This window comes from Tiliqua scincoides, chromosome 3 (assembly GCF_035046505.1).
Source record: "Tiliqua scincoides isolate rTilSci1 chromosome 3, rTilSci1.hap2, whole genome shotgun sequence".
NCBI lineage: Eukaryota > Metazoa > Chordata > Lepidosauria > Squamata > Scincidae > Tiliqua > Tiliqua scincoides.
Genome location: NC_089823.1, coordinates 121,981,494 through 122,006,833, shown reverse-complemented (window position 1 = coordinate 122,006,833; position 25,340 = coordinate 121,981,494). Strand labels below are relative to the sequence as shown.

General features: G+C 40.1%; 1 protein-coding gene across 1 annotated transcript in view; it reads left to right on the top strand.

Moving 5' to 3' along the window:
• TDRD3 (tudor domain containing 3) overlaps positions 1-25,340 on the top strand; it is a 99,624-nt gene that overhangs the window by 56,923 nt on the left and 17,361 nt on the right. The window contains exons 7-12 of the mRNA XM_066622217.1: positions 1,527-1,676; positions 3,445-3,582; positions 6,485-6,641; positions 7,448-7,573; positions 12,315-13,156; positions 15,069-15,194. Of these exons, the coding sequence (XP_066478314.1) occupies positions 1,527-1,676; positions 3,445-3,582; positions 6,485-6,641; positions 7,448-7,573; positions 12,315-13,156; positions 15,069-15,194 (1,539 nt within the window). The remainder of the gene's footprint in view (positions 1-1,526; positions 1,677-3,444; positions 3,583-6,484; positions 6,642-7,447; positions 7,574-12,314; positions 13,157-15,068; positions 15,195-25,340) is intronic.

The window sequence follows — 25,340 nt, the reverse complement described above, 5'->3', positions numbered from 1 at the left end:
CCACACTGGGAGCAAGTGCAGTCTGTCCCTGGTCTGTCTCCCTGGCTGTGGGCCTTCCTCTTTGCCTCTTTGCCTCAGTCTGTTGGCCAAGTGTTTCTTCAAACTGGGAAAGGCCATGCTGCACAGCCTGCCTCCAAGCGGGCCGCTCAGAGGCCAGGGTTTCCCACCTGTTGAGTTCCATTCCTAAGGCCTTCAGATCCCTCTTGCAGATGTCCTTGTATCGCAGCTGTGGTCTACCTGTAGGGCGCTTTCCTTGCACGAGTTCTCCATAGAGGAGATCCTTTGGGATCCGGCCATCATCCATTCTCACGACATGACCGAGCCAACACAGGCGTCTCTGTTTCAGCAGTGCATACATGCTAGGGATTCCAGCTCGTTCCAGGACTGTGTTGTTTGGAACTTTGTCCTGCCAGGTGATGCCGAGGATGCATCGGAGGCAGCGCATGTGGAAAGCGTTCAGTTTCCTCTCCTGTTGTGAGCGAAGAGTCCCTCCCTCCCTCCCTCCCTCTAGGATAAACATCTTCATTTTAGGCAGGTATAGTTGTTTCCGCATGAATTGGTATGGGGAACACAATAAAGCCTGTTCTTTCTTCTGCCCCAAATTTAACAAGTAGGCCAGAACATGTAGAGAAATGTTGGCAGCAAGAGAGGCGGGGAAGAATTGGGAAAATGGCTGTCTCAGACCTCCAGAAGCACTCAAGCTCAAAAACTACTTTGGTCCTCAGTGCAAGTTGCTCATCCCATTTTCCTCTCCTTCTAAAGGTGTTTGACTCCCATTATTCGTATGAACCCTTCTGATTAGAAGAGTACATAGTAGGAAGGTTTTTGCCCACTTGTGGGTTTCTCATCAATAAACAGAAAATACGAAGCAAAAAGGAAAGGCCACGATTGTTGTGCAGCTTATGCTGTGACTTGCATGTATAATAATTCCTCATCTCATAACAAGGAGGAATTTGTACCAGAAAGTTGAGTTCTATGTGAAACAGCACTATAGACGTTTAACAGTGTCTGTGAGGCAGGAAACTTTGGTGGGCCGCTGTGAGATACAGGAAGCTGGACTAGATGGGCCTATGGCCTGATCCAGTGGGGCTGTTCTTGTGTTCTTGTGTTGTGTGAAACGGGCTGGTCGGCCTCACACTTTTTAGAATGCACTGTTCTCATTGGATAGAATACATTTATACTGGGGTAGAGAGCCATAAGGAATCAGTGCTAAAGGAAGCAGTGTTGTAAACAATCTCAAATATGAGACTGCATGGATGACTGTTCATAGAACAAATGTTCCAGAAGAGCAACCTGTTTATATATGTTAGTCTTTAAAGTAGTCTCTTTGTTTATTCCATCTCCTTAATATAGTTGCCTTCCTAGAATTTGTTGACATTAATCTGTTTCCTTTGGACTATAGTCTGGTTTGTAAAAGGCAGATCAAAACTGAAATTAGGGACATAGGTACATTGCTGTTTGATTCCACCATATGAATGATGAAATTACTGTTAGATTTATCTGTCTTAATACCTTTACATTGCTAGAGATGTGTATCTCAGCCGCAAGTGGACAGCAGGGAGCTTGATCGGAGAAAAACTCTGCAAGTGACGAGTGTAGTGAAACCTGTCGGAGACAATGATGAATTTGAAAAACAGCGAACAGCTGCTATTGCAGAAGTTGCAAAAAGCAAAGAGGTAAAAATGAATGCCTGCTGCAGTATGTTGTTTTTTTGTGTAAGTACCCTCCTGGAACACACCTAATTAATATCTGGGTCTTTCTCTAGTGGTACAGTATGTGGAACAAATGCTCTTAAAGCTATTTGCTGTTATCCCGCAAGGGTCCCAGGCTACAATTCAGTGCACCATTATTTAAGAATAACACCCATTTATCCCGCAAGGGTCCCAGGCTACAATTCAGTGCACCATTATTTAAGAATAACACCCATGGAAAGCAGTGGGTCTACTTCTGAGTAAAAAGGGTTGCAAATATCTCTCTGCTGTGAATTGAATTGCACACTCTCAGTTATGTGTTATGGGTTGTATGTTGTATGTAGAGCTTCTGGCTTAACACATCAGACACCTTAAAGGTGGATTTGATTCATGGATCTCCTGCAGTGGTTCTCAACCTTTTTCACTTGCATATCCCTTGGCAGCCCATTTGCATAAATTGTACCCTTCATATTAGCAAAATGTTTGTAATAATATAAGCCCTCATCTCCTCTCTATGAAAACCCAGACTTCATGTATTCATCACATACTTTCTCTTTTCATCTGGTTGGAGAACAGAAGACTCTGCCTTTGCAGTGAGTTCACCAGAAGTGTGCTGAGAAATTCTGGGTGATTGATCACTTTCCATATTATGTTTCAGCTTTTTTACTGTGCTGGTTTTCAATCACTGGTTCATACATGAATTGATGACCAAAAACTAGCTATTGGTGGGGCTTACACAGCCAACTAGCTCCCTCCCTTCCTGCCTTGCTGGTCCTTGCAAGGCATTCTGGAGCAGGACCTGCCTTTTTCTGCCATTATTCCATTCTTTTTCAAGTACCCCTAAAGGTCCCGTTGAGTGTCCCTGGGAGTACATGAATAGCAGGTTGGGAACCACTGTTTTACTGGTATGTAGTTTACAGTGCACTTACTCTGATAGTGTTTACCAAAAGGTGGTGAAGACCAGAAATTAAAAAGAATAAAAATGTATCTTATGATCTTTTACTATGTTTTTAATAAATTAGAGACTGTACAGTTCTTAGGTAACAATTAGTGGTAGGTTATTTTTCAGAATCTGGCCTCGGGTTAAATCAGACAAAACTATAGTCAGACACCCCCTTAAGACACCCCCTTGACTTATCTGAGGGTCATAGAAAATTCCATGATTTTTTGCTCAAAACCTGCCCTCGACTTATCTGTGGGATCGACTTATAGGCGACTGTCTATGGTAATTAGAAAGTGTGTGCTGACTTCTTTTTGTAACATTGTTTTGCTTTTTTAAGTGTAATTTTGACTGAATACCTGGTTTCCTTGAACCCCAAAAGTAGGAGAATAAATTGTTCAGGTAACATATGGTCACCACCCAAAAAAGCACCTCAGAGATTGATTATTGAATAAATAATGGTATGTCATTTTGAGGTTGTCTCTTTGGCTGGTGAATGTGTGTTGCCTGGTGTTTTAGGTAGAACATACTTTTCATAGCTATTTATATTCAAGGGAGGGCACCGGGATTCAGGTCTCTTGTTACCTGGTGTGCTCCCTGGGGCATTTGGTGGGCCGCTGTGAGAACAGGAAGCTGGACTAGATGGGTATGGCCTGATCCAGTGGGACTGTTATGTTCTTATAATGTTATGGGGACAGGAGAGCTGATTCTCCATTTCGTTGACAGAACTGCTAAAAATTGGTGATATCAGACTGAATTTTTCACTATATATCTTTAAACAATGTTTCTCAAACATCATTTCTCTTACTAAAGACGAAGACTTTTGGAGGAGGTGGTGGCAGCACTAGAAGCAATCTCAGTGTGAGTTCAGGAGGGAATCGAAGCAGGGAAGTGTTCCAGAAAGAGAAGATGAAACCTGAAGGGAAAAATGAAGGTGTCTACCGAGAGCTGGTAAGACTTGGAATATAAACAAAACTTCAGATATCAATATTTTGTATGTCAATTAAAAGTGCCATAGCTCTGTGGGTTCTTAGTTTGTGCAAAGAATAAATCTGAACTAATTCAAGTGTACTTCTAATAGCTCCAGAAAACACAACATAGTAGCCCTGATCCAAGGAATCTCTGATTCAACTTTTATCACAGATATGAACATGTTAAATGGCCTTAGTCAAGTTACTGTCTCTCAGTCCCAACCTCCATTACTGGCATCTGCATAATATAGACACATTTGTCAAGGGTGTTCTAAAGATTGATCAGGTAATGTATTGTGAAGCAGTTTGATAAAAAAAAAAATACTGTATTACTATCTATTATGTGTTAATGCTGCATCTGAATACAAACAAGTCCCAAAGGATTAAATGCACAATTATGAAGCTCTTTTGTTGATCTTGAGTTGATTACATAGGAATCTGCCTTATACAAACAATTAGGCAATATTTCAATGTTTCTTAGAACTTTCCTAAGTTATTTTCAAAGTTTTCAAAACCAAAAGGAGGTGATTGCATCTTTTTATTTGATTTAAAATCAAAGCTCTCTGATTTTTATACATTTCATTCCCTATCTTGAACAAAACTTTTCTTTTTCAGAATACAGGTGGAGCCTATTTATCCGCTTTGGTTTCATTCCGTGACTCGGCGTGATTAACAAAAAACGCGTGTGCTAAATCCCATAGAGTTATGCAAATAGGCTGCAGCCTGACACTTCCTGATGGAAGGAAACTAAGGCAGCTGTTATCAATTCCCTCCCCTCCGTACTCAGCCCTCCCGCTTCTGTCCTGCTTCTTTCACAAGTGGGATGCTGACCTTTTATGAGTCTAGTCCTATGCCTGCCTACTCAGAAGTAAGCCCCACTGTAGTCAATGGGGCTTACTCCCAGGAAAGTGTGGAGAGGATTGTAGCCTTGCTGGGCTGTTTTGTTTCCATAGGCTGGAGCAAGGAGAGCCTGCACCATTGGGGGGGGGGAGAAATTCTGCAGTTTTTTTCAAGCAATCCCCTCTGTTGCTACCACAGCTGCCCCTATGTGTGTGTGTGTGTGTGAGAGAGAGAGAGAGAGAGAGAGAGAGAGAGCTCCACCTTGCTGCACATGCTCTGGCTGCAGAGGTTTTCTGCACCCCCCCCCTTCCCCTCTTCAGCCTCTTTGCTGGCTCAGGTGCTCCAGGAGTCTTACTGTTCCTTAACAAGGGGAACCTCTTCCATGGCTCCAGGGCTATTTCCCTGTCTGAGCCTTTTTGCAGTGTTTTGGGCTGCCTGGAAAAGGATCGAGATGCCAGAGAAGGGCAAAGGGGACAAAGGTATGTGTGACTTTCAGTTTCCCCACCCCATTCATGTTGAGACAAATCTGCAGATAAAAAATAGAATAAATAGGCTACACCTGTATCTTCAATAACTAATCACCCTTCTTCCTCATTTCCAAACATTGTTTAACCCCAGTAAATAAGCACACTTTCTTAGCCAGTAACCTCCATACAATGGAGGGGCCTGGGGGCTAGGGATAAGAACAGGCCCTCAGTTTGGCTGTACTTGTCATAAGAGGCGACTAAACAGCCACCGGGTAGATGGGACTCGTCAGCCTGGGAAGGCAGCTCATCTGAGAGAAGGAAAACTCTGATCCCAAACCTCCACTGCCTTGTGGCTACATCCAGTTATGGAAAAGGCTTCAGGAGTCAACCTGGAGGCAAAATCCGGAGCCGGAGTCCCTGAGGCAGTTCATGGCTGAACACAGTCACGTTCTGGCAACTCCTGCGACGCCGCTGGAACCAACCATATTGGCCTCTGCCTTTCCACTGGACCATTTCAGCGACGTGGAGAGGGGGGATTTGCTGCATGGGTAACAGCCTATCCTCCATACCTACTTTACCCAGGCTTCGCGCACTGAAGAGGACACTCTGTTCCAGAACCACCATTCAGAGCGTGACACCATAGTCTTCCGAGACTGAAGGATGCCAACACACAACCCATCCAAAGAGACCCATAGGAGAAAGGACCCATAGGATCCAAAGAGATCCAAAGAGAACCACCATTCAGAGCGTGAAACCATAGTCTTCTGAGACTGAAGGATGCCAACATCAACCTCCAGACTCATTTTTGAGCAGGGAGAAATGTGTAAGGTGCAAATGTGAATCAAAGTCAAAAGGGTAGGAGTTGAATCAGTATAGCTGAAACAAGCCTCAGAATGGCCTGGCGAAGCCTTGGAAAGCCACTTCTGGTTCTCAGAACCAAACTGGAAATTGCTTTCTGTGGCTGGCAGAGGCCAATAGAGTGAACCAGCATGACTCAAAAGAGGCCTTCCCACCCCCCTAGTGAGTAGTTGGTCTTTTAGGATGGCTCCGGTTTGGAGCCAAACTGTGGCAAGGGCAGACCGGAGGACCCAGGTTGCAATCCACCAGTGGGTTGTGATCCACAATTTGGGAATGGCCTGCCATAGGCCATTACAATGAAATTGATATTTTTAATAGTAAAACACAGAGAAACATTTTTTGAAATACATTCTGCTTGGAAGCAGTCTAGAATGTGGGAGAGTTTGGGAGAATAGTATTCAAATGCAGTAGACTCAGAGGGCCTATATTCGAAGAACTTGGAATATATTCCAAGCTTTATTAATTTCACCTGTGCTTAGTCATTACTAACTTTCTTAGGATGCAACCTTAGATTGTATCTTAGGTTATCTACATCTTTCAATATATGTTTCAATTCCATGTATGAAGCTTTGGTTTCATAAAAGATTATTCATACTGAAGCAAAATAACTCTTACTATTTTTGAACAAAATTCTTATGTGTTAATGATCAGTCTAAAACTAATATTTAACAAAGAAAATTGTATCCTGTGATCAACTCTTCATGCCTTCTGCTACAGGTTGATGAAAAGGCTCTCAAACACATTACAGAAATGGGTTTCAGCAAGGAAGCAGCGAGACAAGCGCTTATGGATAATGGCAACAACCTTGAAGCTTCATTAAACTTTCTTCTGAACAGCAATAAGCAGATAACTGTTCAAGGGCCCCCTCTTAGAGGTACATGTTAAAAAGTATTTTACAAGGAAGGATTTCTAGTAGAGACAGATTATACAGAACAACTGCAGAGCTGTTGGGTGCTGCTTATTTATACAAGAGCCCTGCTGGATCCTGCCAAAGGCCCATCTAGTCCATACTCCTCAGGAGTATGGTCCATTTTCACAAACTGTGTTAAATTACCAACTTCTGTCTCTTTTGCCTTGATGTTACTCAAGGTTTTGGCCGGTGTTTTTTTGTGTCTACCTCCCTGAAACGACTTCTTAAAAATGATTTTAATTTATAATTATAGTTTGATCTGAATTTGAATATTTACAATTAATTCCTATTTCATTTTTGTAGTGGGGAGACACCTATTTTAAATTGTAGAACTAATAAATATTGATTATTAAAGTTGATTAAATAGATGACAAAATTAGTTTATATACGAGTAAACATTGTCTAATTAAACAATTCAGGTTATGTATCATTTTGAGAGCGACATAAGTGAAAGGTTCATTATAGTAGTCATATGTCTGTGAATACAACTACAGTAGTGTTTCTCACCAAGATGTTAACTTTCACATTGATTTCAGTTGGTACCTACTGAGTAACGTCACAATGGAATTCTTTCATTGTTTAGACTCTAAGTATGTTGTTTGAAGTGCTGTTTAATAACGTAGGCCTTAATTATATTGTCAAACCAATTTAATAAGTAAAGTAAAAGAAATTGCTTAAGAACTACAGCATGCCTGTCTTTATACATTTTGAATTGTATTAGGCTTAATTTATTTGCCCTTGTCTAAATAGCTTGTGTGATTTATCTTCAGGGAAAGGAAAGGGCAGAGGCCGAATACGAACTGAAGATGAGGAAGAATTGGGAAATGCCAGGCCATCTGCTCCAAGCACTTTGTTTGATTTCCTGGAGTCTAAAATGGGTACGCTTACAGTAGAAGGTATGTGTAAACAGTACAGAGTTTTTGAGAGAGGCTTTCTAGATGCCACTGACTTACTTTGTGGTGGACTGGAAGGGAACTGATGAATCCAGTTGTCCAACCTTGAAAGGATTAATAAAGTCATACCTTACGTAATGCAAATTCCTTTAGTGCTGATTTGTTACAGTGCTTTTTGTCCCAGTGTAATTGGCATCTGTTCTGCCTAATGGGACCAGTACATTCTGAGCCAATCAGTGCCTGTTTCCTGCCTAATACATATTATATTGCACTGTTTCACACAGCTCTTGAAACTGGGGAATGTATCCTCTGTACTTTCCAAGGTATTGCTGTATTCTGTTCACATAATATCACTGGATGGCGAAGGCTGACATTTTGTGAAAAGTAGTAGTGTTCATGGGTGACATAACTTGTAATTTTAAAATACAGTGGGCCCTCCTTATCTGTGGGCTCAGCATCAGCAGACTTGAATACCTCTGGATACTAAGCCCGCAGCTAAAGGGCCTCAGAAGACCTCCTGGGTGTGACTGGGAGTGGCTTCTGGTTGTGTCCAGGAGAGGTTCTGAGACAAGGGAAGGCATCTTCTTTGATGTCCAGAGGCAGGGGACTTCACAAGAGGGCCCTCTCAGTTGATCTTTGGGGATGGGCAGTTTCATACTGGGAGGGCAGACAGTCCTGCAAGTACTCTGGTCCCAAGCCATTTAGGGCTTTACATGCCAAAACCAGCACCTTGAATTGACAACCAATGCAGTTAATGGAGCAGAAGTATGTAGTTAGCCAATTATTAGCAACTTGTAGGTGCACTTGTAGTATATAAGCTTTATACATATGTTTATTTTCTGAAGGCACAGTTTCCATAGAGTTCCTTCAAAGTCTGTGTAACTGTATTAAATATTTATGAATGCTTGTGATTAATGTAACTTGGTTTTTTCATTGAAACTAAACGTTAGCAGTTCTGAATAGCAAATCAGAAACATTTTGTATTGGTTTATTATTTGAAAATCTATGATATAGAAAATAGTAAGCAAAGCAGATTACTTTGTCTGATTTTCCTCCAAGGAGGACACGCTTGTTAACTGCAGTATCGCATGCTTGGTTTCCAGAAGGAAAGCAGCAGCATGAGTCAAATAGTTGAGAAATAATTTAGAGGATATCAAGTAATCTCTCTTCTGACTATGTGCTTAGAGAAAAATTTGATCAGTCAACAAAGCTAATCAAGTGTTGATAGGTAGTAGAGTAGCAGCTGGGGGATGGGTGCTGGCCATATGAGGGTGCTAATGCGGGCAGCCCCTCTCCCTTTTTCCTAGCTGCTAGGATCTGTATTCTATTCATACTGTATACAGGGCTACCCTCTTTGCTTGCATATTGTTGTTTCCTTCATTGAAGGAATTCAGTAAAAGGACTAATAGAAAATAGTGTGGGTAGCCTCATTTCCTTCATGTTGGCTGAATAGCCAACCCTTCCCACACCAATGCCTTTGCCCCACCCCTGCCACCTTAAGCTACAAGCTCCTTGTTGAAATGTGGGCATTAGAGTGGGGTGGGGGGGCTGGTGAGGAGGTCCCCTTCCTGAATGCATGTAAACCTTGATTCAGCATTCTGCAGGGATGGTGTGGTTCTCTTATTGATTTTTTTTGTTAACATTTTGCATTGAACTTAAATGTGAAGTGTGTAAGTGTACACCACTTTAAGTAACAATTGTTTTCTAGTGAGTTCTTTAAAATGCTTAATTGATGGGTTTCAGGTTAGTGCTGGAAGTTTACCATGCTAAGGCTGTCTGATTTGGTTTATCTCCTTAACAAATGTTCCTAATTCAGACTAAATACAAAGCATTTGCTACAAAAATTCCATTCTGAGTCCATCTTGAATCTGTTTGGTCAGTGGGCTGATGTAAATCTACTGTCCTGTCACATCATGCTATTTGTACTTGACAGTCATATTAGACTTTGAGAGCTTTCGTCCGTTAAATAAACATTTATTTTATTAACCATCATGGGCTGATGTTTCCAACCCAGTGAATTTCTATGACTTCTTTTTTAAAGGGAGAGAGGTTAGTTTAGCATGATTTTTTTCAAGGTCATGGATTTACTTGAATAAAATGATTGGCAGCTTAAAAGCAAAATGCTTGTCATCTCAAAGCTACCTATCAGAAGACAAAACCTTTGCTGTCTTGCAATTAATGCAGAGACTGAAGTGTTTTCCAAACCATTTTCCCAAACTTCTTTTTACTATAATAGCTGAGGAGATGTCTAGCTATGTGACAGAACAGCATGTTTTTGCTCTAAAGTGTCAAATTAAGGTTTGTTACTATTATCCAGCAAAAGTGCATGTTGCTTTTCAGAGTTTTAGCTAATGGCTTGTGAGACAGGGAATAATGTGAGAGGAAATGGGGAGGTTCCTATCAGTTAACATTGTAACAAGGAACCACTGATCGACTTCTACTAGCGTGCATTTTTGTGGGCCCTTTTCTTCTAAATAAGGTGAAAACACCTTATTTAGTGACCAGTTTATCAGGAATCCACGATTTTGGATTCATTTACTAGCTATGCCATTAAATGTGGTTTCTTTCATCCCCTCCCTTTCTCCAGTCCTGACTTGGGACAGAGGACTTGGGAAAGGAAGGGCTGCCTACCCTTGCACTGGGCTTTGGCAGAAGGCACACATTCTTAGTTGTAACCTGTATCCTTTTTTGTCTTAGTCATTTCACACATCCCTTTCTTTTCATGTCTACCTGCTTTGGTTGTTATTAAATATGGATAATATATTGGGATCATGACAGATATCCTGGAAAATAAGCTGATCTAATACTGGAAAATGTTAGCATGAGTTACTTTTAACTGCTCGCCCAGCTCCTGATCCCCAAAGCAATCTCTCTCCTTTTCTTTAAACCACACTACCAATGGCAGTGCCTAGTAGCTATGGGGAGAGGAAAGAACAGGCATCTCTTCCTCCCCCGGCTGGTTTCTGATGCTGGTATGCTGTGTAGAGTCCAATAGTCCTTGGGGAAAAGGAAGGTTGGGTCTCCACTACACTCGCTCAAGGAACTCACTTCCTGCTCTCAAGGAAGATTGGATCTGCATGCAAATGCCAAGTGCTGGCTGGAAAGGGAAGAAGAAAGTTTTCCTTTCATTAATTCAAGTACTGGTAAGTGCGGTAGGTAGGGAGTTGGGATATTAGGAGGCTGGTGAGTAAACTGCAACTTCTTTTCAGACTTGGATTTGATCTGAGCTGGAGAAAAATTGAGATCATTTTTTGGTGTGACGGTTCTAACCTCCCAAAATTCATGTCCAGACCCAAACCTGGTGAGCTTAGTTGACATCTCTGTATTTTTCTTCCCCCCTCTCTGTTCTTGCTTCCAGAATGTGGGGTGTATCATCTAGGGAAAATGCTTTTGGAAGTAGATTGTACCACTTCATCCATACTAATATTCTGTTGTATTGAAGGCCCCTTACCAACTATTCAGATATGTCCTGCTAGGTGTCTATCATTGTAAAACATTTGAAGCAGGAATTGGCAATAGTTTTCTCTGTTGTCATGAGAATTGGGGTTCATGCTCATGAGAAAATTCCAGTTTCAATGCCTGTCTTTTTCCAGGAGCACTAGGAAGAACTCCTGTCTGAAACTCTGAAGAGTTACTGCTAGTAAGGGCAGACAGTACTGAACTAGATAGATCTACAGTCTGAGTTAGCATAAGACAAATTCATATTAATATGTATGCATGTTCAGGATTGTATTAAAACAGACATTTTTTAGTTGACCTCTGGTATTTGGCTTTCTATAGAAAAGAATTGCACAGAGTGAACACAGTTTATTCACCATAATATATTAATCTCTTAACTGTAACCCAGAAGTTTATTGCTTATGAAATTACATATTGTATATCTAGAGGTGTTTGTTCTTGGTGAGTAAGGTAGGTTTTCAGCCCAAGTATTACTGAACAGAATAGGCTTACTTCTCAGTAAAATAAATAGCATTGGTTTCAAACACCACTATGTATATCTTTTAAATCAAAGGATTCCAAACTTTTTGGCCAGAAGGCCACATCAAATACATGGCACAGTGTCAAGGGCTGGGAAAAATTTTTTAAATATAAAATTTAAATAAATACATCAGAATTTCTCTAAGCACCAACACACACCAGAGAAATAAAGCAAACACCCAAATGGACCTCCATTTCCCCACCTCCCCAGTTCTCCACGGAATCATGCCTTTTAGCTTTGGAAATGAGAGTGAGAAAGTTGAGAAGGTTCATGAGAATAGTAGAGGATATGCTTGCTGTTCAGAAAGTCCCAGTTTCAATTCCTTATATCTCCAGAGGCTACTCACCACTGAAACCCTGAAGAGCCTCTACCAGTAATCCTGTACAAACTTCCATGGGAGTAAGTCTTCTAGCTAGACATGCATAGGATTGCACTGGTCTGATTCAGTAGAATGCAGGATTCTTTGCACCTATATAGTTCCTTTCTTATTTTTTAAGTAATATTTTATTGATTTGGATTTTTGCTGTTTGCCATCTTGGACATTTTTACTGAAAGTTGGGACAGAAATATTTTTAAATTTAATAAAATATAGGTTATGAGCTAAGATAGCATCTTTAAACACTGTGCATTATTTTTACATCAGATAGATGTGCTTATGTCTGCCTCCAAATTAAATAATTCAAGTTCTTCACCTACCTTTATGACATGCAAATTGTTTGATATAAATTAGTGGCACAGCTAATTTGTAGTATTTTTCTTTTGTAGACCCAAAGTTACAAACGATATCACAGCATCATGGACAACACAAAGTACTGAACTCTGAACAAAATGGCATAAAAGCTTTTAACCATCAAAGACATATTCCTCGAAATGAAACTAGGCAGCCAAGGAATGAGAAGCCACCTCGTTTTCAGAAAGATAGTCAAAATTTGAGGCATGTTGCGGAGGGAAGTGGGTTGTTGAGAGCCAGACCTTCAGAAAGGCAAAACTTTTCTGGCCCTGATCAGTGGACTGAAGAAAGAAACAAGAGTGATAGACTTTATCCTCGGAAAGATCTTGCATATCCCGCAACTGTTCATCCCAGTGACTTTAATTTCAAGCGGCGGGACAACCCTGTCCAAAACAGACATGGGAAAGTAGCATCGCTGATGGAAACAAAAGAGAATTCTGCTGCCCAAGATCTCGTTGATAACAATAACCAGAAACAAGGAAGTCGGGAAAACCAGATGCATCATCCTAATAATTTTTATGAATTAAATAGGAAGACACTAATGCCAACAAATGAGACATTCACCAGTTTGAAAAATGAACAGCACTTTGGTATGAATATAGATTATCAAAACCCTGCAAGAACTGATCATTTTAGTTCTGTACCAAATGGTGATATCGAACATTTTCAGAAAGGAAGGAGAGTTGGACCCATTAAACTGCCTGCATCCAACATGGCCACATCTTTTGATGTTAAAATGTATTATGATACTGGACCCAAAAAAAGATCTGGACCCATCAAACCAGAAAAAATGTTGGAACCATCCATTTCGGGGGAGTATGGGAAAAGTTGGCAACCAGGGGATGAATGTTTTGCTCTTTACTGGGAGGACAATAAGGTATGTTGTATACAAAACAGAAGAAATGCAGTTAATTTGATAAAGTGAATGTATTAGTATTACTTCAAAATATGACAGTTGCTCTGAAAAGGAACGTAACAGATAGCTTATTCCCTAGATTTGAGTGGTTCTTTGATGCTGAAATGTGTGGAAGTAAGATCTCCCCACCCTAACTCTGTGGTATTTGGTGTTCTGAAATAAAGGGCATTTTTTATAAAAGCAGTGAACTTCAGATAAACCTAATTTGTATGACTGGTAGGAGCCAAGTAGACTGTGGGGCTCTTATAAAAAACAGTGCTCAGTGATTGCAAGTGATCTCTGAGGTGGATGTGTTAGTTTACTCTGTTAGCATACTCTAAACAAGTAATGAAGGATTTTAACTGACTTAGGGTCCAGTCCTAAGGAGTGTGCTGCTGGTGCTGCTGTCCAATCCTCACTGCTGGTGCTAGCCCAGCACTGGGCTAATGCCAGTGGAGCACCGGACCTCCGCCACTTGGCGGTTGTGTGGCCCGCCTTGCAGCAGAGCGGTAGGTGGGGGCATGGAGGGAGGTGGGAAGGAGGCATTACAGGGTGGGGGGACGCAGAGGGAAGGCAGGTAGGAGGCGTTCAGGGGGAGGGAGTGGGAGGGAGGAGGAATTAGTGGAGCTTTGCTCCACTGGATCCTGAGCCTCTGTGTCGGGCTGGCCGCCTGACACGGAGGCTCTTCATATTACACTGACCTTTGGGTTATTGTAGAATTGAGTAACCCCATTGCAGGGGTAGTCACTTTACCTGGGGAAGGGGATGAAAGCCCCCTTCTCCTGAGGAGGAGGCAGCAGCTGCCTGGGGCACACTGGATGCATCAACAGCCATTTGTTACTCTCCTGCAGCACTACGCAGCAGGCAGCTCAGGATTGGGCTGTTAGTGCTCAATTCTATCCCCCATCTGCACCACCAGAACTTGCCCTCTGGCAGCACAGCATGGTTTGCAGCATCACAGCAAGCAGTACTGGCTGTGCAGCAGTGACTTGTCTGGCTATCCTGAGGTGGGTAAGTTGGTGTGGGTGGTGAGAGAGAAGGGGGAGAAGGGCAGGAAGTGGGAGTGCCAGGACTTGTGTTGGGTTTAGGAAGGGGTAGTTATTGGCAGTAAAGTTACCACTGATATCCTACTCCCTCCCTGCCAAGACTTGCCATGCCATCTTGGATCCACTCAGACTTGAGCCAACCAAAGAGCCTGTCCAGATCCAGATAGCCTCACAGAGTATTAGGGATCTTATCTTGAAGTAAAAGAACAAAAGGAGGCCTACTGATTGCCCCCACCACGATAGGATGCCATGTGCACCTCCATTGGTGGAAGTGGCAGGGGATAGGATTGATGCGTGAAACGCTTCTTTGTGAAATGGATAATCTAACATTTATTTATTACAGCTATATATTAAGCAGTAAACCAAAAATACTGTAGGTACTTTTCTGAGTTTGAAGGAAATGTAAGATAATGAATAACATTTACAATTGAATAAACAAGGCAGCTGCTCATTGTTAGAATACAGAGCCATCTTTCAAATATAAAAAAATGCTAGTACACCAATGCACTGGAAATTGCTTGGAAGGCAGAGAAGCAAGCTCATAACTCACACCTCACTAGTTAAATTCCCCCCACAACTTAATCAGCCTAAAGCTTTAGTTGATCTACTGATTAAAACTTGTATCCAGCAGTTTACCTGACTAGGAATATTTTTAAGAAGGGCAGGGTAGGAACACTGAGGCCATCTGCTGATTTTCTGCGAGGAGTATAAAAGCAAATGTGTCCATATTGTTTTCCCTGCAGGTTTTTCAGGTATACTTGGTCTTCAACCCTTTTCAGCTGTTATTACATAGTTTGTTTTTTAAAAAAAAATCAGTTGAAATAGGAGGCTCTTGTTGTCTTTTCCAGTTTTATCGGGCAGAAATTGAAGCTCTTCATTCCTCTGGGACAACTGCAGTTGTTAAATTCTGTGATTATGGAAACTATGAAGAGGTGTTACTAAGCAACATCAGGCCCATTCAAGCTGACACCTGGGTACGTGATAATAAATTGTATACAAAGAGATAAAGTGCATAGTTCTTGCGAACAGTGAAGCCATAAACAGATGACTGGTACTCATGCAGAGGTTTTCGAAATAAAAACCTGAAGAAAAGAATTCTAGAACTGGTTAAGACCTTTCTTACATATACACCTATAACAATGCCTTAAAGAAGCTTGTGCGTGACTGTAAAAAAATGTAAATTGTATAGGCAATATTATCTTGAAGTAATATTTATATAAAAAGCTGATTTATTGATAATATTAAAAATTGAATACACTTGTGTAAAATTAAGGATTCTAATTAACTGCTACCGTATAGTTTTGTTTTCATTTAGGAGATGTTGAATTAATTGGAAATTTCAAAGAGCTTTTAAGCTCTTTGTATGTATAGTTAAATTGTTTCTACCATTGTTTAATTGTGCTCTTTCTTTTGACAAATGTTATGATGTAGGGATATTAACTACAGCCATAAAGATCGAAAATGCTTCATAAAATATGCCTTCTTAAAGGTCTTACTGTTCATACAGGTCTTACTGTTGCATAAGACAAATTTTGTTTAGAGTGTGTCTATATACAAGATTCTTCTTAAACTATTGCCTTCTTGCTTCATTTTATTGCTATCTACACCACTGAACATCTTGACTGTGTGTAAAATTCCTAATAGCTTCTACTCTACTTCTACTCTTGGTAGTCCCCTTTGGGAAAGAGTGTTTCATGCAAAGAATCCTTTTGCTTATATGAAGTCCCCTTGTAGGAGCCGAATGCTCCTTCCATTCATCACAGGAACACCCAAAGACAGAAATGCTAGTTGGGTGTTCTCCTATATGACTCTTTAATTGCTATATTAGTGATAGACTGAAAGATTTGAGTCAGTGTTTTACAATTTTAATCTTGAAGTGCTGCCTTTTGACTTTTTCTGACAGCCAGTACAAATTTTAAAAAGAATCAAATAATGTTTGTAATAAGTTTTAAGACTTATTGCAGCAATTAACAATTACCAGAACTCCTTTTACCTATTTTTTGGTGGTTCTAATAATTCCTGAATTTTTTTGTTCTCCCTCATATGTTGCTTCAAGCATATTTTTCCAGGTGGAAGACTTAATATTTATCTTTTCATACAAGCTTCTGCATTATCTTATCATGAATTTCTTCCAGTAATGGGGCAAATTCTGTAATTCATGAAAATGGATAGTGGTCTAATATTGTTGAGGGTTTCTCCCTCAACAATTCATTTTGGATCAACTGCCCCTGTTTAACCTCACAAAGGTTTTCTCCCAGGTGGTAGCAGGAATTGATTTTAGGTCCCAAATGCTATAGCATATGCTCCCTTTAGCATCCAAGATGAGAACCAAGAAAATATTAAGAATATTTATATTCCACTTTTTAACAAAAATTTCACAATGCTATTTATAGATAATAATCAAATGGCTTGCCAGTTTTTCCCAATGTCTTAGAAAATGTGCTGAGCTGAGCATGCAGTACAATTTCCAGAGCCTCAGTCTTTGAGGCACTACTGTGGAAGGTACAAACACCCCTAAGTCTAGCACCCAAATCTGTTGTCTTAGCTGCTTTTCAAAGCTTAGGTCCCCAATAGACTCCTGACTCCACTGACAATACAGTTAATTTTTGTCAGACATCCTGCAGATATCTAACAGTTTCAGTCATGTCACATTTCCTTTGCAGATGGGGCAGAATATGGAAATCCATCAAATACTAGTCCTTTTGTGGCAATCTAGTTTTGTATTGAGGTACTCTTAAGAGAGATTTTGTTGTATTAATTGAATAGTTCAGTGCTAGTCAAATTGTGGGCATGGGCAGTCTATCTTGTGACCTGTCACTTCTACCCCTATCACTTGTCTTATGTTCCTTCTGCATGTAGCAGCTACAAGCATGACAGTTCCAGCTAGCATACTTCTTGATGAAACTGTGGACTATGTCATGAGGAAATCTGGCAGGCAGGATTATGTAGCAGCTGCCATTCTGAGCAGCAGAGGAAAATGCAGAGCAAAAACTCTGTAGGTTACTTGCAGAGGATCACAGGCAGTCTGTGGAGAAACAGTTATGAAAAGACATGGAAGGCGCTATCAGTTACTTAGAGATGAGCAGTCGGTGCTATCTAGTTTATCTTGCTTTGTTGCTAGTATTCAGGTTGTGAATGGTCTTGCCTACTTACATGTAGTACAGGTATTTAAAATGAGGGAAAACAATGAACTAAAGGTATCACATTGCATTCTTAGGATTTGTTGGAAATAGTAAATCATATGTTCACTCTTCCTTTGTAGTAGGCATCCAGCATATTTTCTGTGCTGCAACCAATAGATTGCCTTATTAAGCATTTTTTTAAATGTTTCATCTGGAGATGTACTGTTGAAATGGCAGTTTTCTCTACTGGCTACTGTACAGTTCAGTAACTTCCTGCCTGTCGGAAGCCAGCAAAAGGTTGTAGGTTGTTTGGAATTTTACCAAGATTTAAAACCTGCATGGCTCTAATTCAAGATTCTTCACCTTCTTCATCTTACTTTCTTTTCAGAAAAAGTAGCACTTTTTTTATTAATATTGAAGTATCTGGTAAGGAATACAGGAAAGTAGTATTATAGTAAATGTATTTCAGTTATTAAAATAGTAAATGAGAGGGCTGTACAAATCTTGTATTAGTCATAAAGCAATAAATGTGAAGTTTCCAGTTGGGTCCTATTATACATCTTTCATTCAATTTAGACTACAAAGAAGCTTGCAGTTTCCACTGTTCAAAGATTGTTTGAATGTTACACTTGGCAATAGAAAATGTACCCTTATTTATATATAACAGTCCACTGTTTTGTTGAAGTGTAACTGATCACAAACTAAAGGTATAGATATGCAACAGGTAGCCCAAGCTTTAAATTCCATCACAAGGGTAAACTTTATTTTATTTTTGCAACACACGACAAAATTGAAAAGCATGCATTGTTGAGAGACTTCAGACCAAATATGTTCTGTAGAAATGAAAAATAAATACAAATTTAAACTTAAAGTGTTACCTGTTTTTCCTTGGATTTTGGAAATACACTCTCTTTATAAATAACTACATAATTAGTTGCCAATAACTAATTTCAGGGCCAAGGCCAGTTTTTCTTATATTTTGTGCCTAATCTCCTGTAATATTTGACTTTCCTTCTAGAGGTAGGATGTTGGATTTGATTAGAATATAGTCATTTCTAGTATAGTTTTGACTACTGTTGGCCTCATATTCCTACAGAAGTACTTCCAAGGGTGAATCGGTGGGTTCAGCCTTGACTAACTAGGGCTTCCTGGATCAGCCAGTGGTTCATAAATATCAACATAAAGTTTACAAGGGGTACTGACCCAGCTGCCTTGAGTTTAGCGTACTTTATAACACACCCACCAATCCAGAGTTAGGTACAATTAAGTCTCTACACTTGTTCAGTTGTCCCTGTAGTCATTTTAGAAAACTGAATATGAAGTACAGTTGTGTCTCAGCATCTGCGGGGGTTCCATTTCTGTAACCCCCAGGGAAGCTGAAAACTGCATTAAATTAAAGCAGTTTTTTTAAAAAAGGTGTCCCTTTACATTACTGTTGTGGAGAGGCATGAAAAATAAAAATGCTGTGGCAATTAGAAATGCAAGTGACCCTCTCCCTTTGGCCTGGCTCTATGAAGAATGGAATGGAGAATTAAAAACTTTTTCTTTTTCCATGTGCTAGCAGTATCCACTAAAGCAGTGTTTCTCAAACTGTGGGTCGGGACCCACTAGGTAGGTCGCGAGCCAATTCAGATGGGTCCCCATTCATTTCAATTTTTTATTTTTAATATATTAAACTTGATGCTACCATAGTATGTGACTGCATTTGGGGAAATATTACAGACCTGTACTTTTTACATACTAGCTTTTACATACTAGCTAGAATATACATATTATTTGAACAATGATAGTCAATGGGACTTATTCCTGGGTAAGCGTGGGTAGGATTGCAGCCTAGGATTGTTAAAAAATTTCCTGCTTGATGATATCACTTCGTCATGACATCACTTCCAGTGGGTCCTGACTGATTCTCATTCTAAAAAAGTGGGTCCCGGTGCTACACATGTGAGAACCACTGCACTAAAGTATTGCTTTGACAGCTGACCCTGAAGTTGAGGAGGATGTGGATGTAGTACACATAGCTCCAAATTCCAATGTATTGCTTTGTTTCCATTCTTCCTCCCCCCCTTATCCACCTCTTCAGAGAGTAAGCTGCAGCTGCTATATACGTATAACCAGATTCATTGAGAGATTAACTTTTTTTAAAAAGTGTATTACTGTTGTCATTTTACTAACACACTTTGTTTCAGAAGCCCTTGCAGCATGAGTTCTAACTTAATGCACCAGATAGCGGAAAAACCATCAGCAGTGTCTAATAGTATGGGATTATATGTCCTGGTAGTGATGTTTCATGTGAACAGGGCAATGCTTCCCAAACATTTTAGCACCGGTACCCAGAAGGCTGAACTGGCAACAAGATGTGCAGCTCGGGACTTCCAGGCTAGACAAAAAGCTGAAACTTTCAGCTTTCAAAACAGTTTCAAAAACTGTTCCCGACCCACCAAAAATTGGCTCGTGACCCACAGTTTGGGGAACACTGGAACAGGATATGTACAAAGTATGCAGGGTGCTCCTAATTTTATCAGTGAAGTTCTGGATGGTGTGTAAAAAGTTATCAGTCACATTTGTAGCTTTACAATGTGAAGTAACCAGAACTGGAGACTAAAAAATTTTAAAATATCCCAACTTATCCACTTTGGCTATTAATGTGTGCATGCATTGTCATTGACATCACATAAGGTGTCATACCAAATGCAGAGTGCTCACTTCTGCTTATTCTTAAGAGAACAATGCAAGTGTGCCATTGTAAATTGCACACTTAAGTCTCTCAGGTACTACCGTATTTTTCGCTCCATAAGACGCACCTGACCATAAGACGTACCTAGTTTTTAGAGGAGGAAAACAGGAAAAAAAATATTCTGAACCTCTGAGCTGGGCTGAGTTTTGAACCGGGTGGCGGGAAGGCTGAGGGGCTTTGTTCTCCGTCAGGCGCCTCCCCCCCCGATGGCGAAGCAGCAGAGCCGGGAGCAGGGCATCACCCTGCGGGGCAGTGCCGAGATTGTGGCCGAGTTCTTCCGTGAGTGGGTGGGGCAGGGGTCTGAAGAGGCGCCGGGCCGGGCCAGAGCAGGCGGCACTGCTCCCCTCCAGGCCGCTGCGCAGGGGCAGGTCCTGCCCTGGAGAAGCTGCAGTGCCGGCCGTGGGAACGCAGAGGCGGCGGGGAGGCAGGACCCGGTCCACGCAGAAGCGTCGCAGCTGCCTGCTGAGGAGGCTCTCCTGCCCCTGAGAATGCCTGCAGTGTTTCAGTATTCGCTCCATAAGACACACACGCTTCCCCCCCACTTTTTGGGGGGGAAAAAGTGCGTCTTATGGAGTGAAAAATACGGTATGTAGATGAACTAGCCACCCCACATTAGATCCTAGAACCTTGCTCCTCTTAGTTAGAGACCACCTGCCATCTATTTGGCAACTCTGCGTCGGACAGACTAAAGGTAAGACATAGAATACTACATTCCAGTAGGTGAGGGAGCACTTTCTAAAGCAGAGGCATCCTGCATACTGTCAGGACATTTTCCCCTTAGATTATTTTATTTTCTTCTTGGAATCTGCTCAGATATACTCAGATATCTGTTTTAACGGATACCTAAACTGTTACCTCGTTTTGTTTTCCAGCATATGTAGGTTAGCATACATGGGTCAGGACTACTGTAGAGTCTATTGTTGTGGTGTTAAGAGGTCTCCAGGTGATCGGACAGTGGTGCTTTGTAGAAGTTTTAGGAAGAGCTTGATTCAGGACTCATGTAGAATATAGTAGTCTCTCTTTGTTTCTATCCTGATTTTATGCTATGAATGTTCCAAAACTGTGTTCAGTCAGTGGATCAATGGGCGTTTTATGGGACTTTTGTCCCCCCTTCCTCCATTACATTTACATCCTCCTTACATTACATCCTCCTTTCTTCCATGAAACTTAAAGAGACAAGATTTATCTGGCAGTCTCCCATCCTGACCTGACTGACTTTTGACAAGACCAGGACAACTTTGGTTCATCCTACTGCTTCCTGTGCCTTGAGAATCAAGAAGCCCTAGTTAAAATAGGTTTTTGCCGTATGGAAGGGCATCTGCTGGGAAATCTTAAAAATACTAATTAGCAGTGATTCTTGGTAAAGTCAAGTGATTGTTTTGTTTGGAATCTGTTACACTAGCCAATGCACAATTTGCCTCTGAAATGAAAATAGCTAATCTTTACTAATTTAGATGTGTTGACAGTGAAATGATAATAAAATCAGTCAGTTGGCTCTTGTTTCAGAGATGCACAGTACATTGCGTACATAAGTGGTGGGAAAGTGGACATCTACCAGTACATGTCTGTTGCAGATCTCTCACAAACCATAGCCAGTCTTGCATTTTCATTGTCATATTTGTGTTTGGCACTGTAATCTATAAGAAATGACTGATTTAATCTTGGGGGCATGACCTTTGTAAAAATTTGTTGTCTAGTGTTGTGTAACCACAGTTTGGGTTAGATGGTCAGAAAATGTTAAAAGTGAATATGCTTTTACTTTTTCCCATATCCAAGTATGGCACCATTGCCTTACAGTAATGTCTTCATGACTTATAGGATATCCATTGGTCCTTCTGGAATTGTAAATTATTCTAGGAAGTACTTGTGTGTTATGCACTATATAATGTTCATTATATTTTTAAACAGTTATAAAACTGAAGAGATAGTTTGATGTCAGCAGCAGTAATCCCATATGCAGCATCCTGGGAGAGGTTTGAACAGCCAGAGCCCAGGTGTGGGTCTTTGCATTTTTGATGAGCGTGGACCCCTGGGGTTTTTTTGCCCATTTTTTCTCCAGAAGTACACCTAAAAATGTAATATTGAACTTAAAAAGTCATGTTAGGAAATGCATGTATCTTCCAGGAATGTTTGCCAGGAATATGTGATTGGCTTTGGCTCCCTGTTAAATGTACAGTTTGTGGCAAACATGGGTGTGCTGCTTTGTAATTTGAAAAATTGCCTCGGACTACAAATGAAGCAGAGCTGTCTGGATATAAGACAGCACCTTGCTTGTAGTGGTATACAGTACTCTTGCATTGCTCCATCTGAAGTAGAGATTTAGGAAACGACTGGAGGATATCAGACAATTACCGTATTTATCGGCGTATAACACGCACTTTTTCCCCCTGAAAATAGGGGGCAAATGATGTATGCGTGTTATACGCCGATGTCCAGGGAACGGAATCCTCTTTAAGGGATCCCGTTCCCAATAGTGCCTAGCGGCGGCGCAGCATCGTGACGTGATGTCAGCGCTGCGCCCGCCGCATATTATCACAGCCGCTGGCAGCTGATGAATATGGTAAGTGGAGACCCTTTCTTTGGGGAGGGGAGGGGGAGGGATTGAGGTGAGGTGGCATAAGTAATGCTTTGGATGGTGAAGAAGATGAGCTGATTTATGAAGATAGTAGCAGTGAAAGCAGCAGTGTTCATTGCGATTTTGAAGATAGCAGTGAAGATGAAGAGTTTCTTGGTTTCCCAGATAGTGATTTCTGAGTAAACTTTTGTAAAAACAAAATATCCAAGTTTCTTTTGTTAAAACAGTTGCTTTTACTGTCCTTTTACATTATTTACCTTATATGTGGTAATAATAATAAAAAAAAGTTCTGAGCTACCCTTATTTTTTTCCTGAAATTTCCCTCTTAAAATGAAGATGCGTGTTATACGCCTGTGCGTGTTATACGCCGATAAATACGGTACATTGATGTTTAACTGAAGAAATTCAGTGGGAACTGAGCAAGCCACAATTTGTGTATTTCTATTAAATATTCTTTAAATTTTGCAGAACTAGTGTTTTTGTAATCAATTATAATCCAGTAGCCAGTCTTGCATAGCTTTTGGACTATCTAAACATATAAAATATTCAGATATTGCAGTCCTATAGAAATAGTGAGTTTTCTCCATTGGAAGGGGGATTGGGAAAATTGAAATATATGGTACATTTTCTGGGTCTCAACATACATTGGTTCTTTAAGAACTTAAAATATATCATGTATAACTGGGAACCTAAAATTGTATTGTTTGGAAAATGTATAAAATTAAGAGAGTATTCTTTTAAAGAGCCAGGATGGTGTAGTGGTTTGGGAGTCGGACTTAGACCTTGAAGATCCAGGCTAAAATCCTTGCTCAACAATGAAGCTTCGTGGGTGAACTTGGGCCAGTCACAATCTCTTACTTAACTCACACAGTTGTAAGGACAAAAGAAAGAGAGGAACTACATACACCACCATGAAGGAGGAAGCGTGGTATAAATATGTGAAAAATAAATCAGTAACTGCAGGTAAACCTTGAGATGGAGCAACAAGCTGCTGATCACAAAGATTATCAAGCAAATCTTAGTTCTTGCTGGTTTTTTAAAAGGGAATAAATAAGAATAAAAAACTATAAACAGTATTACAAATGTTTATAGTTTGTTTTTGATTCTTGTTTATTCCCTTTTTTTTAAAAAAGGGAACATTATAACCTGAACTTAGAAGCAGTCTCATCTCCAGACTGTCAGCATTATCCAGAAACAGAAAAAAGAAGTCCAAAAAATCTTCAACACCTTAACAGCAATAGTGGGATATGCGTACAGCGCAAGCAACCATCCCACATTCTAGCTGCTTCAACTCTTTCACTAAAAAACCTAATATCTGCCTCCATCCTAATTGATCAGAACACTAAAGATTTAATAGGAGCTAGGCACATGAAGTTCCTGGGAATTCTTCAGTAGTGTATTCTCACACACAGTGAGCATAGTAACTGTGTGAACAAAATTAGCCATGTGAAACTTAATTTAAAACACAATTAAAAAAAATAATATATGCTTGTAAATATGACATTTCAAGTTTCTTTAATCAGAATCTGTTATCTTCTGATTCTGAATTTTGATGTTTATATTCATGGACATCAGAGAACAGAAGTGTTGTACACATTGTAGAAGGCTTCTCTATTCTTGATATGTTCACTTGTTTCCTGATTTGATGTGTATATTTCCATCCATAGTTTATTTCACATTCTGCAGAAGACAGGAGTGGATGAGAGCATTTGAGGTGTACATTTTTTAAAGCGCAGAGGTATTATAATGATCTAATATGGTATATTATCTTAAATAATTATTAGAAAACATTTTGAGGCAAGAAAGGGCAACTAAAACAATATTTATCTTGCCTTAAGGTTTTCCTTATTCTAAAAGAGAATGTTTCAGATTTTTTTCCTATTCAAGATGCTAAATAAAAGAAACATTTTTCCAGCCTTCTACCTGTCCCCCCAAATTTATTATTTTTTTCTGTGCCATTGCATAACCAGGGATATCTGGCTAACAATTCACCTCTGTTTTCTAAATATTTATACTAGAAACATGAGTGCTTAAGATTAAATGTTACTAGCTTGTGCATTTAGATTTTATGCTTCAGTGTTCAAGTTTGAACTGGATGAAAAATATACATAGGTTGATGTGTGTAAATAAAGCAATATGAACAAAATATCTGTCTTTATTTTCACTCCTTGAGTTTTTTTCCCTCATATAAATGTCATTCATTAACATTTCTATATAGGCAAGATCTTGGGCATGTTGCATTTTCAAATGCATCAATAACTTGTATTCCAAAATTGTTCCAAAAGAGGTTCATTTCTTACAGGTGAAAGATAATCCATTCTGAAAATTATTTAATTTTGGAGTCTGTTGTGAGCTGGACAAAACTGGGAGCTTGATTTCAAGCTAGACTAATACTAGCTAGACTAATACTGTACTTGATTTCTCATAGTTTAGGCATTTGCTGTGAACAGCTTGAAGCCAAAATTAACCTATTAGGCAAAATGAGATGGTTGATTCAGTTGGAATGTCTTCAAATACACAAGTTCTTGTTGCAAATATGTTCATACTGTGTTTCAGGATGGTGTAAGAACTTCACTTTAAGAGAATTTATTTATTTGCTCTGTTTTAATCTTAAAGGAAAGAAAATGAAGGTTTTGGAATGAAAGACGTGCTTGTTAAATCATATCTTTGCATAGTCTTGTTAACA